The 17291-nt window shown below is 33.2% G+C and overlaps 1 protein-coding gene across 1 annotated transcript in view; it reads right to left on the minus strand.

Moving 5' to 3' along the window:
* Positions 1 to 616: 616 nt before the first annotated feature.
* LOC111712841 (uncharacterized) overlaps positions 617 to 17291 on the minus strand; it is a 30690-nt gene continuing 14015 nt past the window's right edge. Inside the window, exons 24-46 of the mRNA XM_023487582.1 lie at positions 16399 to 16524; positions 15810 to 15887; positions 15433 to 15492; positions 14685 to 14731; positions 13227 to 13320; positions 12976 to 13054; positions 11328 to 11392; positions 10565 to 10644; positions 9894 to 9981; positions 8969 to 9636; positions 8688 to 8780; positions 8059 to 8202; positions 7136 to 7235; positions 6490 to 6525; positions 6136 to 6250; positions 4740 to 4840; positions 4633 to 4670; positions 4291 to 4387; positions 3891 to 3926; positions 3551 to 3593; positions 2775 to 2873; positions 2049 to 2123; positions 617 to 1787 (exon numbers count right to left, since the gene is read on the minus strand). Of these exons, the coding sequence (XP_023343350.1) occupies positions 1697 to 1787; positions 2049 to 2123; positions 2775 to 2873; positions 3551 to 3593; positions 3891 to 3926; positions 4291 to 4387; positions 4633 to 4670; positions 4740 to 4840; positions 6136 to 6250; positions 6490 to 6525; positions 7136 to 7235; positions 8059 to 8202; positions 8688 to 8780; positions 8969 to 9636; positions 9894 to 9981; positions 10565 to 10644; positions 11328 to 11392; positions 12976 to 13054; positions 13227 to 13320; positions 14685 to 14731; positions 15433 to 15492; positions 15810 to 15887; positions 16399 to 16524 (2453 nt within the window). The 3' untranslated portion in view covers positions 617 to 1696. The remainder of the gene's footprint in view (positions 1788 to 2048; positions 2124 to 2774; positions 2874 to 3550; positions 3594 to 3890; positions 3927 to 4290; positions 4388 to 4632; positions 4671 to 4739; positions 4841 to 6135; positions 6251 to 6489; positions 6526 to 7135; positions 7236 to 8058; positions 8203 to 8687; positions 8781 to 8968; positions 9637 to 9893; positions 9982 to 10564; positions 10645 to 11327; positions 11393 to 12975; positions 13055 to 13226; positions 13321 to 14684; positions 14732 to 15432; positions 15493 to 15809; positions 15888 to 16398; positions 16525 to 17291) is intronic.

Consider the following 17291-nt stretch of genomic DNA (forward strand, 5'->3'; position numbering starts at 1 on the left):
TGATAGATAGTTTGAATAGGGAAATTATAAAAGCCCCCTAAACATGGGAATTATAAAGGTCCCTTTCCATTTTAATCCCTGAAAGAAACTATAGAAATAAAGAATTAAGCCACACAAATCATTTTGATTTCACCTAGATACGCTTCTTGAAAATAGTTTTTTACCAAGTTCTGATCGGAAAAACAAACAAACAGAGATTACAACTTTATATATGTTAATTCTAACAGAGATTACAACTTTATATATGTTAATTCTAACGTGATTCTGATAAAGGAGCGCCGTAAGCAAACATTTGTTAAGAGGAAAAGCGGAAACTTGTGTGTTTAACAGCGAAGCGAAGGTTGCTAAAATTTACTCCCGCCGTTTACCCGCATTTAAACGATTTTAACCAGGAAACTGAATTTTGCTATTAAAGTTGACCCACTTGACTAAGAACCATAAAACCAAGCTAAAGAACATTCTCATTGGTCTCCAATCAACTTTTGAGGCAAATAGGTCCAGGGGTTCCTGAGTTATGATCGGACAAAAAAACAGAGAGACAAACAAACAGACACCCAAACAAACAGAAAGACAAACAGAGATTACCGAACAGTAACATGATAAATCCACTTGAGAATCAATGTTGTCTAATATTTTATTAAACAATAGATTAATAAACATATAAAGCGTGGGTTAAGAATATGTAAATTTTGGCTTGTCACATCAAACAAACAGCCAGACAATGGTGCTTTCAGCATAGGTTTAATGGGACTGTAAAACCTGATTAAAATGTATGTCCGACTCACAAGGGTACCCATAAAAGCTTTGGTTGGATCCAGAATGAATGAGACATCCGTTTTTTGATAATTGATACTATGTGCTACATAGACAATTCTTTTTAAGCTAAAAAACGACAATATTGCACATCATTGATCAGATAAAGATTGAGCGGGTACCATTGTGAATCGGACATGGCAATTAAATGGACCATTACTTAAAAATACGACTGCAGTTCCTTTACCGAAGGACCATTTACAATTGCGCTAACAATACCTTCAAAGCTTGTGTCTATACAACATACATACTTTATACATTCACACAACTACTTATAGTGTAAAGTTTTACATCTAATTTTCGACGGGGGTTGATAAAATTTAATTTGCAATATGAAAAAATCAGCATGTTGTTGCTGTTGTGAATATTTTTAAATTAGATATGAACTTTACAGAAAATGGTGTTGAAATAAAAATACAATAAAATATTGTTTGTTATAAAAATTATAATAAAAAGAACATCAAAAAACATTTTTAAGCACAAAAGGAAGGAATTCTTGATCATAATGGCGCTAATCTACGACGCCTTCACTCTACATTCATTTTCTTCAATTTTAGGATAAAGTATTGAAACATCTAATGATGGGAATTTCAAGTCGTTTTAAAGATAAATCCTGATTTGTGTTTCGTTAAAATAATCATAAACCCAGGGATAATCATACCCAGGGATAATCTACCGGTTCTATCTACGGATTAACTTAATCCAAAGGAATATTTTTAAAATAATTATTTGAGCGTATCAAAACTGGACAAAACGGCCAAGTAAAAGAACAAATTATTGTCCATATATTAATTAATTAAATAGTAATAATAATATAAAATAAATATAATGGAATTAAATATTTGTACGACTGTCATGGAAGAGGTTATAAAAGTGTACATTTCTACATCTCGTGTTGTTGTTGTTGTTGATTTCGCAGTACGTATCTGAGTGCATCTTCAGGATTGTTTAATTCAAAACTACTCGGTTCACTTCTAAAATATTCCAGGTTTTTACAACTTTAAAGAATAAAAATAAAATTCTTTTTTTGTACCTCAAAATAAAATTTCATAATTGACTAATGATATATTAGAAATATTCAAAAAACGATCTCAAGCTCGAATATAGTCGTGCCATAATTTGAATAATTTGCTGAAGAAAGAACAAGAAGCACTACCGAGTAACCGAAGTAACACTGTGAGTTACATATGATAACAATCCCTGTTTTGCGAACCAAGAATAAAAAATGGCCTAACCTGATTTCATTTGAAGTGTTGACAAATTTGTTTCCTATTCTCAGCAGAAACTCGGGAGAAAAAACCCCGGTTAATCTGGAAATAAAAAAAAATTATGATTTTAATAATCGCGATTTTTTAAATTGACTGTACACTGTACAGACGAAACATCAACTTTGAAAACTGGTTTCTCAGTCACAACCGACTCCCTACAAACCAATAAATGAGCAACAATGACAAAGATATCGTCGATTTTCTAAATTGAAGAGCGCTAAATTCTGTCCAATTTTATTCTTTGTCTCTGCTGCTTACATCCGCAAGCAACTTTTATAGTGAAACCACAATTTAACATTTTTGTTGTTATTTTTCAGAACATTCAACCTTCAACGTTTCAGGGATCATCAAGACTAATATTGAAAGGGTACCGTTGTGAATAGGGCTTGCAACTCTATTGATAGAGAGACGTTGTATTCACGTCAACAGTTCCTTTATGTCACATTAACAAAATTTTAAAAGTCATGCATTTTTCTTTTTGTTTGCTTTCTTTGTCGGTTTTTTTTTCAACAAATGTCAAAACTACTGAATCGAATAAGTTTAAATAAGCTTTTCAAAGAATTTTTCTCTAACAGTCTCTTAGTGAAATTGTAATTCAGGTTTTAATTTAGAGTCTGCTTTACCAAAAATTAACCATATTATTATTCGATTAGGTCGTTGAAGCATTTCTGAACACATAAAGAGAAAATGTACCTGTTTTCTTCCAGATCTGAAGTAGGCGGACAGAAGAGAATATATACAAGAGTATTCAGTAGAACTGTATCTTCTATTTGAACTAGTTTATCCTCTAATCTACAGAATAGAATATATATAAAAATGTATTCAGTAGAATTGTATCTTCTACTTGAACTAGTTTATCCTCTAATCTACAGAATAGAATATATATAAAAATGTATTCAGTAGAATTGTATCCTCTACTTGAACTACTTTATCCTCCAATCTACAGAATGGAATATATATAAAAATGTTAATGATAAACCGGCTTTTCTCCCAATGTGAATCGGACAAAAAGGAACTTCAAATTACACTAACATTTTCTTTAAAGGGACTGAAAAGGAAAAATGAAAGGGGGTATATGATTAATATTATAATAAATACGTCCGTACAATGTGACCAGAACGTCATACGAACAAAAAAAAAAAATTATTAAATACAAATAATAATAGGAGCAAACATAAGTTTCTTATGTTCCTCTGGGAGATCGTTATTTTCAGATTGATTGTCTATTTGCTGATCATCATCTGTTTAAACCTAATATTGTTATACAATATTTTAAATAAATAAATAAAAGATCAACCATCATTCCGTGGAAATCGTATAAATTTTACACAGCTTTTTATTAATTTCTCGAGACAGGAACATCAGATAGAACTCTCATGGGTCTCAATCAACTCTTAAATGCTTAGGTTTCAGCCTATACCCAATTTCATTTTTCCTTTACAGTCCCGTAAATCAGCATAAAAATGCACCTGGTTAATTCAAGTTTTTCGTCTGTCCAAAATTTGATCAAACCTGGATGATATAAAATCTTTATTTAAAAATATTGTAATCAACTTTCTTTAACTTAATGGATAAACACTTATAAATTGTAAAATAGGATATAAAACCAAAATTTTTAACTTTAATCAATTATTAATTTTCTTTTTCAAAATTGAAACAACTTTGCGATTCAAGTTAATCATTGAAAACATATTCGCTAAAATGAATCTAGGGTGGATAATAACCTTAGTAATTTGACGAGTGCGACATTTGTACAGCCATTCTTTTGAGTAAAATACTTAATTTTTATGACTTATTGAAGATTTTTTCCTTGAAGCATTGAAAACTGCAAACTTCTGTATTCTTCTAAACCAATAAATAATAAACAATACGTAATGTAATGATCAATATTGCCCACAAAAAGCTACAGTTAAACTTAATTCTAAAAGTCATTTTCCTATTTCAGAGTATTCTGGTTATCATTTTCAGTAATACAAAGTCCTGTAGTACTTGTGCTTCAAACTTTAGACATTACTTGTCAAGGAAGGAGTCACTAAATAATATTATTTTCACAGTCCCAGAGGATTATTATTATTATTATTGTTATTATCATTCAACCTACAGTCAAAGTATCATCTCCTCCAGCCTCCAGGTTATGTTCCTTCGAGCTCCAGGTTAACAAAAAACATTGAAAATATGAAAATAAATTGTTGCGAGATTATTTGGTTTCCTGAGGGTTGCTTTGAACTGGCTGACAGGACTATTAAAAACATCTGAAAACTTAAGTCTTCTTTTTCCTTCTCGTTCTTTTCGTTCAGCAAAATACTCTGAAATAATTTTGATCAGAAGAAATAAATAAATGAGTACTTTTCACAGCTTTGAAGGTAAAGGTAAAAAAATCCATAGAATTATTTATTGCTGCTATTACTTTAAAATGTAAGAATTGGAAAGGCTGTAGATAGGTCTGCAGAAAGAAGAGAAGTATATCAACTTAGTTGGGTTATAGTTCAGCATTTATACCAATGAAATTGTCATATTTTTCGCCTAAGCGTTAAAAAATGTCTATGTGTACCTTTAAGGTGTATTTGAAAGACTCAAGGTGTTTTCCATCTAAAAGTAGAAAAAATATTAAAATTATTATTTCATAAATAATCTCAAGACAAGATAAAAAAATCTAACCTAAAAAGCAGAGTTTCGCTGCTGCTTGGAAGTTTTCTGCTTGAACACAATGTTGCAAGGTTGAAGGTATATTAAGACTTGATGAAAACTCCTCCAAAATTCTGAAACAACTTTATTAAACGACATTGAAATATAAACAAGGATGTTGAATGAAAGGAGTTGAAAGGAGTGAATACAATTTAGACTAATTTGAAATTTACTCTCAGTGCCATTTGCAACATCATGAAGCCACAATATACTGTAAGAGTAAATTCATACAAAGATGTCAATGCCTGATTTACAATGGTACCCTAAAAAGCTTTGTCTGATCAGGTGTAAATTACTCTTCAATGTTTATAAGATAGAAAACTAATTATTTTCAATTGTATGTTCTCGACTGAAGTGTCTCGCGCACTTCTACTGCAAGAAAACGTATATGAATTATCAGAAATAAGCATGAACAGTCACTTGAAATTACGGTTACAGTTCCTTTTAGTTGAGGATCCTAACTAATGGCATAATGTTCCAATTCTTAAAGAATTTCTTGACTAAGCGCTGCGGCTAGATCAGGTAAGGGGGTCAACCTCTGCGGCTAGAGCAGGTAAGGAGGTCGAACTTTGCGGCTAGAGCAGATAAGGAGGTTGACCTTTGCGGCGAAAGTAGATAAGGAGGTCGACCTCTGCGGCTAGATCAGGAAAGGAGGTCAACCTCTGCGGCTAGAGCAGGTAAGGAGGTCGACCTTTGCGGCTAGAGCAGATAAGGGGGTCGACCTCTGCGACTAGAGCAGGTAAGGAGGTCGACCTTTGCGGCTAGAGCAGGTAAGGAGGTCGACCTCTGCGGATGGATCAGGTAAGGAGGTTGACCACTTCGGCAAGATCAGGTAAGGAGGTCGACTTCTGCGGCTAGATCAGGTTAGGAGGTCGACTTCTGCGGCTGATTAGGTATCGACCTCTGGTGCTAGATCAGGTAAGGAGGTCGACCTCTGCGGCAAGGACAGAAAAGGGGGACAGAGCTCTGCGACAACATATCAGAAAAGTTTTATCTTACGGATATAGCGGCGGATTAAAATTACGTCCATTAGTAGTAATTTGTAGTTTGATCTTTTGTAATTGTATCCTAGGAGATGAACTAATACAAAAGTTTGACACAAAGTCACTTGTCAATAGTTTTGTAATCGTTTTGGATAATTTTTTGATGACTTTTAAAAAATGTTCAAGAATTCAAAACTGTCATAAGTTAAGGTTTGCCTTTAGTGAATTTTTTTCCCCTAAAAACAATAGAATACAATCCAAAAAGATCGTTATAACACGTTGGTTGATGTATTTCTTCTTTACCTGTTTTGGACCACCATGAAAGAACAGATATGCAAAAATAGAACCAATAACGAACCAACGGAATGCACAAAGCACATTACTACCTGTGAAGATTGAATTGAAGACTGTGAATTGATGAAGGATGGTTCTCTTCTAAACCTGGAGATAATTCCGTCCTTACTCCAGGTTGTGTAGGATACAGGTCGGAGACAAGATATTCTGAAAGAGGAGACCTTCAAAACCAGAACCAGTCTAATTTAACCTTTATTAACTTGTATTTTAAATATTTAACAGCGACATGATTGATTATTAATTTGAACTTTGCTAGCGTCTAAAATATGCAAAGAATTGATGAAATACTAATTTTAAAAAGCAGTTTTTATCTTTAAACTTTTTATCATGTTTTATTAATGTTTTGTTTTTCTCTTGTTTGTTATATATCAGTTTTGAATGTTTTCCTTGTGGAGTTTTGTTAATTTGTTCTGCGTAAATTCCTGCGTTGAAACAAATTTAAAATATATTTAAAATTAAAATTTGAAATTATTTAAAGGTTTTGTGTGCGATAGTTCTTAAAAAGTAAATTCTAGACCTTTTGAAACGTCTACTTTACTTTTTTTTGTATTAAAAATACACAAAAAATCTCTCCCAAGTCCCAACATAGCTTTCAGATATGGAACTTCTCATCATGTCCATCAAGCTAAATATTTTTTAAGTTCAAGAAAAATGTGGAGCCTTAAACGATTTCTTGTAGAAAGTTCTTTAATTGGGACTGTAAACGTAATTTCACGTCAATTTCAATGCAAAAATGGAAAAGCCGGATTCACAAGGGTACTCTATAACCTTTACCGATCAATAATGTGGATTGATATGTCGTTTCCCTGAAGTTTAAAATTGTTTAATTATAACAATTCCTATACGTTTCCCTGCAGTCTAAGTGCACAAGTCAAATTTGAAAAGAAACCTAAATTAAAAATAATCAGTTTATAAAATGTTAATTATTGATATACATTACATACAGCGTATAGTCCCTTAAATAGAAAATCTTATAATTCGATTTAAAAATAATCTTTATATTTGAAAAAATGAAATTTTAAAATGTTGTTCCTGATTTCTGGATTCCAGGAACCGGTTTGGGAATATCACAGCTGTTCTGCAGTCCATGCTGAAGCCGAATTATTCTCTTTGTCGTCTTCATCAACAAAACCTAAAAAACCCGCCATTTTATTTCGAGTTTAATATAATTTGGGTAATGCGCTAACAGTATTTCAGGAGATTTCCTTTTCCTATCGTAAAACTGCTGATTAGATTTAGTTTGCCTCATAAGGTTTATTTCTATTTAAATAAATAAATATGGCTACACAACAATTATTTAATTAACGAAAGGAAGGCCAGTCTAGATTCTACAAAGCTTTCAAGCACAGTACTGTGTTAACCAAGATTGGGTTGCTCTGCGCTGATCAATTATTAGGTTCTAAGATACTTACTCTGCTCTGTTCTGTTCCTTTAATTGTTTCTACGATACTTACTTTGCTCTGTTCTGCTCCTTTAATTGGTTCTACGATACTTACTCAGCTCTGTTCTGTTCCATTAATTAGTTCTAAGATACTCACTTTGCTCTGTTCTATTCCCTTATCAGGTTCATAGATACTAACTTTGCTCTGCTCTGTTCCCTTATCAGGTTCTAAGATACTTACTTTGCTCTGTTCTGTTCCCTTATCAGGTTCTTAGATACTTACTTTGCTCTGTTCTGTTCCTTTAATTTCTAAGATACTTACTTTGCTCTGTTCTGTTCCCTTATCAGGTTCTTAGATACTTACTTTGCTCTGTTCTGTTCCTTTAATTGGTTCTACGATACTTACTCAGCTCTGTTCTGTTCCATTAATTGGTTCTAAGATACTCACTTTGCTCTGTTCTATTCCCTTATCAGGTTCATAGATACTTACTTTGCTCTGCTCTGTTCCCTTATCAGGTTCTAAGATACTTACTTTGCTCTGTTCTGTTCCCATATCAGGTTCTAAGATACTTACTTTGCTCTGCTCTGTTCCCTTATCTGGTTCTAGGGGTGGTCTACCCAGCTGACAAGAGGAGTTACTCCCCCAACCGAACAAGGAACCAGATTCTGATAATGCCAGGGTAAAATCACTCCCACACACAGCAGCACATATGTAATCCTAAATCAGATTGTTTCGGAATCTATTTAGATAAAGTTGTAATCTCTGTTTGTCTGTTGTTTGTTTGTCCGAACATAACTCAGGAATCCCATTGACCGATTTTGATTGGGGAACTCGGGAAAACCACGGGAATTGTCTTAGTTTGGTTTTGAGATTAGATTCTAAGTTGATTGGGTTGACTTTAAGAGTAAGTTTCCTAGTAAAATCGATCAAGTGCGGGTAAATGGTGGAAGTAACTGTGAGTACCCTGGGCAACGCTGGGCTTCCAAGCTTACAGTACATAGTTAATAGCTATGGTCAACTTAATTTTACAGCTTTTAACATATCAAATCAAATCAGACCATCAAGGATTTATTGACCAATCATATTTCTCTAATCAATGATAAAAGTAATAAAAAATATTAAGATTAAATAATTAATAATACAATGGCGTAAAATCAAATAAAAATGTTCCAATTTTGAATAAGAATATATTCTGGAGTTACCTGATCTAACCCTACAATTAGTGCAGGAAGCTTAGTACTGTTCCGACCCCCTTGTCCTAGCTGACCCTCCATATTTCGACCCCATGTATACACCTAAACAAATATCAACATATATGTTTAGTGAAACACCCTGCATTTAAAAGTTTTCAAGCTTATCTTAGACAGTAGAGTTTCCAAGATACTAACATTAATAAATACAATCTAAAACTGTTGATAGTTTTAGTTTAGCTAGATGATTAGAAAGAATAAAATATAAAAAGAAATTTTCAAAAAAAAGTTACCTGACCCTGATCAGTTAATATGAGACTATGTTGAGATCCACAAGAAATAGAGTTGACCCTGCCACGAACTCCTGAGGTATCAAAAACCTGCGGCGTAAGATGCTGCTCAGATACTGGAGGTATAAAGGTTGGAAGACTAACTGGAGATTCCGACGCTTCTAGGTCCTGATCTTGATCTTTCTGCATTAACATCTCCTTCTTTCGCTGCTGCGCCTCTAGCCTGAGAACCTGAGGATGGGATCCCCACTGATACACAGTTCCATCTACGGATATAGCTAGACAATGAAAGTACCCGGTAGACACCTGCCGCACCGGCGCATTTAGGACAACCCTCACGGGAACTAATGATTTGTCTGTGTGTCCTGAACCCAGCTGACCATACAAACCCAAACCAAATGACCAGATCTCACCGTTTTCTGTCAGACATAAAGAATGGGCATATCCTGCGGCAACTTGGACAACTACTAGTTTAGAGAGGCGGTGGACAACCTGGGGTTCTTCGACATCGTCAAAGTGTCCATTTCCGAGCTGGCCATGAACCCCCCAGCCCCATGAGTACACTAGACCACTGGAATCCAGAGCAAGAGAGTGGAACTGACCGGCGGAGATTTGAACGATGGATTCGAGGGATAGTCGGATAGGTTTGTTGCTTTGGATAATTTTTTTCCCTGAAATAGATCAAAATTTAATATTTTAAACGAAAAATAAATTCGGCCTCCCCTCGGTTCCAATTTGATTTCTTACATACTTAAATATACAAAGTTGATCTTTTTTTAATGCCAAAAAAAGCAAAAAATATTTCTTCATACCTTATAAGATTGGTGAATCGGCATCATTTTTTTCTTTGATTTTTGAAATTAAACCGTCGAAATATATATAAATGTAGAAATATTTCAGATTTAAAATTTGTTAATTTACAAATTACCTGACCCTAGTTGACCGTAATGGTTTGACCCCCAGACGTAAACCCCGTTCTTTGAAAGCACCATGGAATGGTTCTTTCCACAGCTCACCTATAGAAGAGATTGTAATTGTATTTTCAAGTGCCGGCCGCCCCGCGATTGATTAAGTAGCTACGGTATCCTTTAAAGATTTAGATATCCATGGTTTAGTTTTTTTAAAACTGATTGTTTTTATTTGTGGTTTCTCTTCTAAAAAGACTTGCGCATTTCTTGCTTCAGAGATAATGAAATAATTAACAGAATTAAACACTTTTCCAGGGTATCGTTGTGAATCAGACACCAATCATTTAAAGTCAAAACAAATTTTTGTATTTTTATCTTAATGGAGTATCCACAGTATCCTCTTATCCTACCTTTCTTTTCATAATATTTTTGCAACCTCAACATTTTGTTGGATACTCATAATCCAGAAACATTGATATCTCGATATCCACTGCGGGCACTTTTAATTTGAGGATAAATGCTTGGTCTCTTCATTGAATTAATTCCTGAAGCGTACTATTACCCTGGAATTTCGATTGAAGATTAAATTAATCTGCAGATTAACAAAATATCGAGATCAAGCATTGAGCTTGATAATCCCCCATTGATATAAAAGTTCCCAGCTCTGACTAATGTTAAAAAATCTGTTTACCTGTAAAACTTTGATACAGAGTTTGGTGAAGAAAGAAAGAGATCCAGGAGTAAAGAATACAGCGTAGGATGGTTTCAGTCCTGCATATTTAAACATTAATTCTCACAAAAAAGAGATATAAATGTTTAAAATTTTAAATATCTTCAATTGTGCTTACAGAAGTGACTTGCGTATTTCTACTGCAGAAAAACATAAAGGAATTATCAGAATTATTCAGAATAAGTTTTGAATAGTACATTGAGTCTTCACATCGCTGAACCTAATTAGTATCAAAATCAAAAGTTTCGCCCTCTGGTTCTAATTTTTGTTAAGGCATAAAAGGTTTCCACAGAAGATGAGACATCAGAGACGACTGTACGGAATTATTTCAGTCTATTTTCTTCCAGTCAGATTCCCTGAACTTATTTCCTTCTTCTTCAAATGTTCAAATCAAATCAAATCAAATCAGACTGTTAGGGACGCCCTACACCCCCACAGTAGGTTTGAGATGACTAATACTACATTAAGAAAGAAATGTGGTCTTAAGATTAGTGCAATTAGTAGGCTTTATTTACTTTTGATCTGAAATGAAAGAATTCAGTTTTATTCTTGATATTGGAATTTAAAAAGATTTAAAAATAATTGCTTTAAATATTTCAGGCAGAAGCCAAATACAACTAGCAAATTCTCACCATTTCTGGTTAACCCTGTATCAGAATCAAATTTAAAATTAAAAAACACGCCGGGTTTATTATAAAATAAAATGTTTTTCTTTTTTTCTTACCTGTAGCTCCAAGATTGTTTGAACCCCAAGATACAAGATTTCCGTTCTGATTGTACAGTACATGACTAAAGGGATATATTTGTACACTGTACAATATGAAGTACGTACATAATTATTATCAACAAGATAACGTTTTAAATAATAGAATTGTTGACGAAAAGAATGTCCACAAAATTACATTAATAGTTTGGCATTTCTATTTCAAAACAGTATAAATAAAGGCATATCAAAAATCATCATTTTATTACCTACAAAGTTTTTATTTAGTTCAATTCGATATGCATTAGAAAAGAAGAAGGAAACTACTGTTAACCCTTTTTCTAAATAGAAAAACGGTGATAGCACTCACATTATTGTTCCAATAAAGGTTTAGCTGGAACAATTTTGAATTAGACATGCCACGCTAAAAACAGAGGGTCCTTTAAAATACCGTCTACAGTCCCTTTAAAATACTGTGTACAGTCCCTTTAAAATACTGTCTACAGTCCCTTTAAAATACTGTCTACAGTCCCTTTAAAATAACATCTACAGTCCCTTTAAAATAACGTCTACAGTCCCTTTAAAATGTCTACACTCCCTTTAAAATGTCTACACTCCCTTTAAAAATACTGTCTACAGTCCCTTTAAAATACTGTCTACAGTCCCTTTAGTATACTGTCTATAGTCCCTTTAAAATACCGTTTACAGTCCCTTTAAAATACTGTCTATAGTCCCTTTAAAATACTGTCTATAGTCCCTTTAAAATACCGTGTACAGTCCCTTTAAAATACTGTGCAAGTCCCTTTAAAAAACTGTCTACAGACCCTTTAAATACTGTCTTCAGTCCCTAAAAATACTTTCTACAGTCCCTTTAAAATACCGTGTACAGTCCCTTTAAAATACTGTACAGTCCCTTTAAAATACTGTGTACAGTCCCTTTAAAATACTGTCTACAGTCCCTTTAAAATACTGTCTACAAGTCCCTTTAAAATACCGTGTACAGTCCCTTTAGAATACTGTGTACAGTCCCTTAATAATACCGTCTAAAGTCCCTTTAGAATACCGTCTACAGTCCCTTTAAAATAATGTCTACAGTCCCTTTAAAATACTGTCTACAGTCCCTTTAAAATACCGTGTACAGTCCCTATAGAATAACGTGTACAGTCCCTTTAGAATACCATCTACAGTCCCTTTAAAATACTGTGTAGTCCCTTTAGAATACCGTGTACAGTCCCTTTAGAATACCGTGTACAGTCCCTTTAGAATACCGTGTACATTCCCTTTAGAATACCGTCTACAGTCCCTTTAAAATACTGTGTACAGTCCCTTTAAAATACTGTGTACAGTCCCTTTAAAATACCGTGTACAGTCCCTTTAAAATATACTCAAGAATAATGAATAAAGTTGTAATCTCTGTTTGTTTATATGTCCGATTATAACTCATAAACTCACAGCCCGATTTGCCTCAAATTTTCCATGAGCAACTCGAGAGAACCAAGGGAATATTATAAGCTTGGTTTAAGGGTTCTACGTTGAATGGTTCCTTTTTTATAGGAAATATTAGCTTAAATCTTAAATTACGACCAAGCGCGGGTCGGGTAAACGGCGGGAGTAACTACGAGTACCCTGGGCAACGCTGGGGTCTCAAGCTAGTTTATAAATATAATCCCTAAATCCTGCAGAAAGCCTGGATTCTAACACAACAGGAACAGCAGCGGGATCCCTTATACTTCTTGACATGGGAGTATCTAAAGAAAACAACAGAATTTAGATTTTAAATCTAAAAAAATGTCAATTTTATTTGATTCACGAAAACGATGCCCATTGCCCGCCTCTTTTCAGATTTCGGTTGACCTGCCGGGAAGGAATAAAGGGATAAACTAAATTCGTTTGTTTAAAAGTTCCCAGCTCTGGACTAACCTGATGTTGAGATGAGATTAAACAGGGATGGATCAACCAATGATTTTCTGTTTAGGATATGTAGAAGAGAGAGAACATGTATTCGAACCAACTCCTTAAAAGAAATTACAGTTAATTTATCAAAAAGTCAGTAAAGTAAAACTTTGTTCGACGAAGAAAAATTTTTTTTTCCCTTAGATATATCAATAATTTGAAGATTTTCGGTAAAGTGCGAACATAAAAGGCTCTAAATTTGGCATAGACATTTTTTGTGACTGTTGAGTAAAAAAGCAGTTTTTTAAGGGCACCAATCAATTAAAGATTTTTTTTGCGAAAAATTGGATTTTTCTGAGAAAAACTTGGCAATAAGATTACTTATACAGATGTTGAGATGTAATAGACCAACTCAAATGAAACCTTTATGTATCTAGCTAATAAAGATTTTCTTTATACATTTATCAATAATCTTGTCGTCAGTTTGGCAATTCAAAACTATATGATCGCCACAGGCTATTTGGACTGAAATTAGCGATTTTTTCCTTCAAATATCTGAATAAAGACAGTAAAAAGAGCCTTTTTTTTCAATGTTCGGTTTTAAAGAACCCTTTTAAAAGAACTTTTTATAAAAGGTCGGATAAATATTCAGATTTTACTCCAAAACCCTGGGAGCAACTCCAAAATCCTGGGAGCACTCCAAAACCCTAGGAGCAATTCTAAAACCCTGAGGGCAGTCACCCCTCCCAATTGTAATAGTAAATAGTAAATTGTGATTGTTTATTTGTAATATCTCATGCTTTGTAGTTGAATAAATATATGAATGAATATTGGGGCCCATACAACTGGGGAATGGGAAGACGACGGTTGACTCAAGTCATGATTTCTACCAGTCCAATAAACATATACCACAGCAAATGTGCAATGAACATTTCACTTCAAATTTCATTCTTAAGCTGCAGGTGAAACTATTTTCTTTGAATCAACATCAAATAGAAATAAGATTTATTAAATGTCGTTTTCCTATTCAGCAGTTTTATTGGTCCTACTTTAAAAATTGTAAGAAAAAGTGCAAAAGATTTTGCCATTTTACAATAAAAATACCTATATCGGGTGTTTATAAGACGTTTTAAAAACATTAACTATTTACTACAGGGTGTCCCACATCAAATTAGACCGCGCCAATGGGTCTAAATTACGGTTTGAGGTACAAATCAGAAAATTTGTTAAGAAAGAATCCTTCTGAAAAATTTAAAAAGGATAATAGAAATATTTTTGCAGAAAATGCTAGATTTGTCGAGTATTATGTGCGTATTTTGGCGTTAAAGATTGGAGAAAATCTAACATGATATGGGACGCTCTGTATTTTATAATTTAAATAATTTAAACTCTTATCAATGAATTTAAATGAAGAATTCCTAGAAATGGCATGACAAAAAACAAAAAATTTCAAATGCAGAGTTTAAGAATAACTTATAAATTTACTTGTTTTATGATAACCACATTTTCTTCCCCACCATTCATACCACATCCTGGAACCATCATCATAAATTATACCAAGACATATCATCATGGTTTATAAAGAAAATGAATCATGATTGTTTTGAAAACTTTAAAAATAATAGAATGACATAATAAATGAAAAAATCTAAATATCAAGCATATAAGAATTTAATACAATTAAAAATATTAGAAATATTAATAATGATAATAATGACGACGACGACGACAACAACAGCAAAAACAAAAATAATAACTAGCAGAAGTGCCCGGCGTTGCCCGTGATATTATAAAAAAAATCGAATTTGAAAAAAAAATTCGATTATGGGTTTAAGTTTGGTCCAGCCGTTTGGCCAGCTATAGCTAACATTATATAGGTATGAGCGAGGAGCTTTATTATACATTTAAATAATAATAATAATGATGATATAAATGAACATTAGTTACTTGCTCTATGGAGCTCACCCAAAGAGCTTTCTTATCTTTTCATCTGTTCTTTGTTGTATGAAGAGGAATTATGGATTATGATGATGTTTATGTGGATTATGATGATGTTCATGTTGATTATGATGATGATCATGTGGATTATGATGATGATCATATGGATTATGATGCTGATCATGTGGATTATGATGATGATCATATGGACTTTGATGATGCACATTTGGGTTATGATGTTGATGATACTCATATGGATTATGATGATGATCATATGGATTATAATGATGATTTCCTGGATTCATAAGGGGAGAAAGATCAGGATTCCGGGGATCTGTATTTGAAACCAAACTAACTGAAAGCAGATTATATTTAAATTTATGTATTTTGAATAATTCATAAAGTTTACAATCGAGCATGGTCAGTGGTCTCAATCAAACAAAAAAGATTTTAAAATATTATTAATTTTTATCATAAAACGGAAAAATACAAGTAAATAAAATTATAAATAATATTATCGAAAAAAACGAAGGATTTTTTATGTAAAAGCTTTATAGAACAATCTCTCAAGTTCGAAAAATGGGGGGTTGAGAAAAAGATTAACATTCTCTATTTCTCTTCCATAGATTCAAATATTTTTAATATTCAAATCCGGGAAACAATGCTATCTACCTAACTGAACCCAAGACAGGACTGGTAAAATGGAACCAATCATTCGGAACAGGCTGAGAGCAATGGAACAACTTATACCTTAATATTGAAAAATATATAAACAAAAGATTACTAATTTAAAGATACTAGCCTTATAGGGCGCTTCTCTTTGTGTACATCGTAAAACAAAACAAAAATAATTCGCGGATTTTCACAAAAAATTTTTGTGGATTTTTAAAATTTTCAAAAATTTAATGAAGACCGAATTTTGATGGAGACAAATATTTAAAATTTTGATCATTTATAAACCTTCCCTGTGGGCACGTGATGTCCAACAAAAAATTCGGGCCCGATCGGTTCAGCCGTTTTGACGTTTATTGGATACAAACAAACAGACAGACAGACAGACAAGCCAAATTTATATATAGATAAAATGATATAAATTTGGATTAATTTTTCATTACAGATATCTTCTGTCAGGGTCCTGAAAATTTGCAAGAAAACCAAATGTTTAGAATAAATAATTTGAAAACATTTCCTTTTCTTTCACTAATTTTTACCCTGAAAAAGAAATTAGGAAGAAACGACCCAAAACCGAACTAGTTGTAACCTGAGGCTGGAATAAGGGTTGGATTGAGCAGAATGTTGAGAAAATGTTCTTTTTCAGATCCAACATGATCCAGGAGAATTAATCCAGAGATATCTCCTACCTTATTCATATTCTCAAACCAACCAGCTAGAAAACAGAATTATTTTTTTTCTTGAAATCCACGAGAGAATACTGAAAAATCTGCGAAATCCTAAATTGATACTGTTTATACAATTGGAAGTGACCTTTCATTTAAAGAGGGACATGCTCAATGCAAAGTTCATAAAGGCACTTATTGTACAGAAAGCATAATTAAAAATTACCAACTAAAGGTATAAAAACAAGAATGGCTTAATTTGACATGCAACTCTTGAAATAAATGGTCAAACAGTAAATTTTTTTGTATTCTTAGATCAAAGATGAACCTAAGAGATTTAGAAAAATGATCTTCAAATGTTAAGAATTCAGGCTATTTGTAATTTGTGACGAGTAACCTACGGACAAAGTACCACGACCTGCAAGTTTAATCTCTAAGAAATAAGACTAACCTAAACACAGGAAAGAATAAACTAACCTAAACACTCTGGAGAGAATAAACTAACCTAAACACTGGAGAGAATAAACTAACCTAAACCCTGGAGAATAAACTAACCTAAACCCTGGAGAGAATAAACTAACCTAAACACTGGAGAGAATAAACTAACCTAAACCCTGGAGAGAATAAACTAACCTAAACCCTGGAGAGAATAAACTAACCTAAACACTGGAGAGAATGAACTAACCTAAACCCTGGAGAGAATGAACTAACCTAAACCCTGGAGAGAATAAACTATACTAAACACTGGAGAGAATAAACTAACCTAAACTCTGGAGAGAATAAACTAACCTAAACACTGGAGAGAATAAACTAACTT

This window comes from Eurytemora carolleeae, unplaced genomic scaffold, assembly GCF_000591075.1.
Source record: "Eurytemora carolleeae unplaced genomic scaffold, Eaff_2.0 scaffold1324, whole genome shotgun sequence".
Lineage (NCBI taxonomy): Eukaryota > Metazoa > Arthropoda > Copepoda > Calanoida > Temoridae > Eurytemora > Eurytemora carolleeae.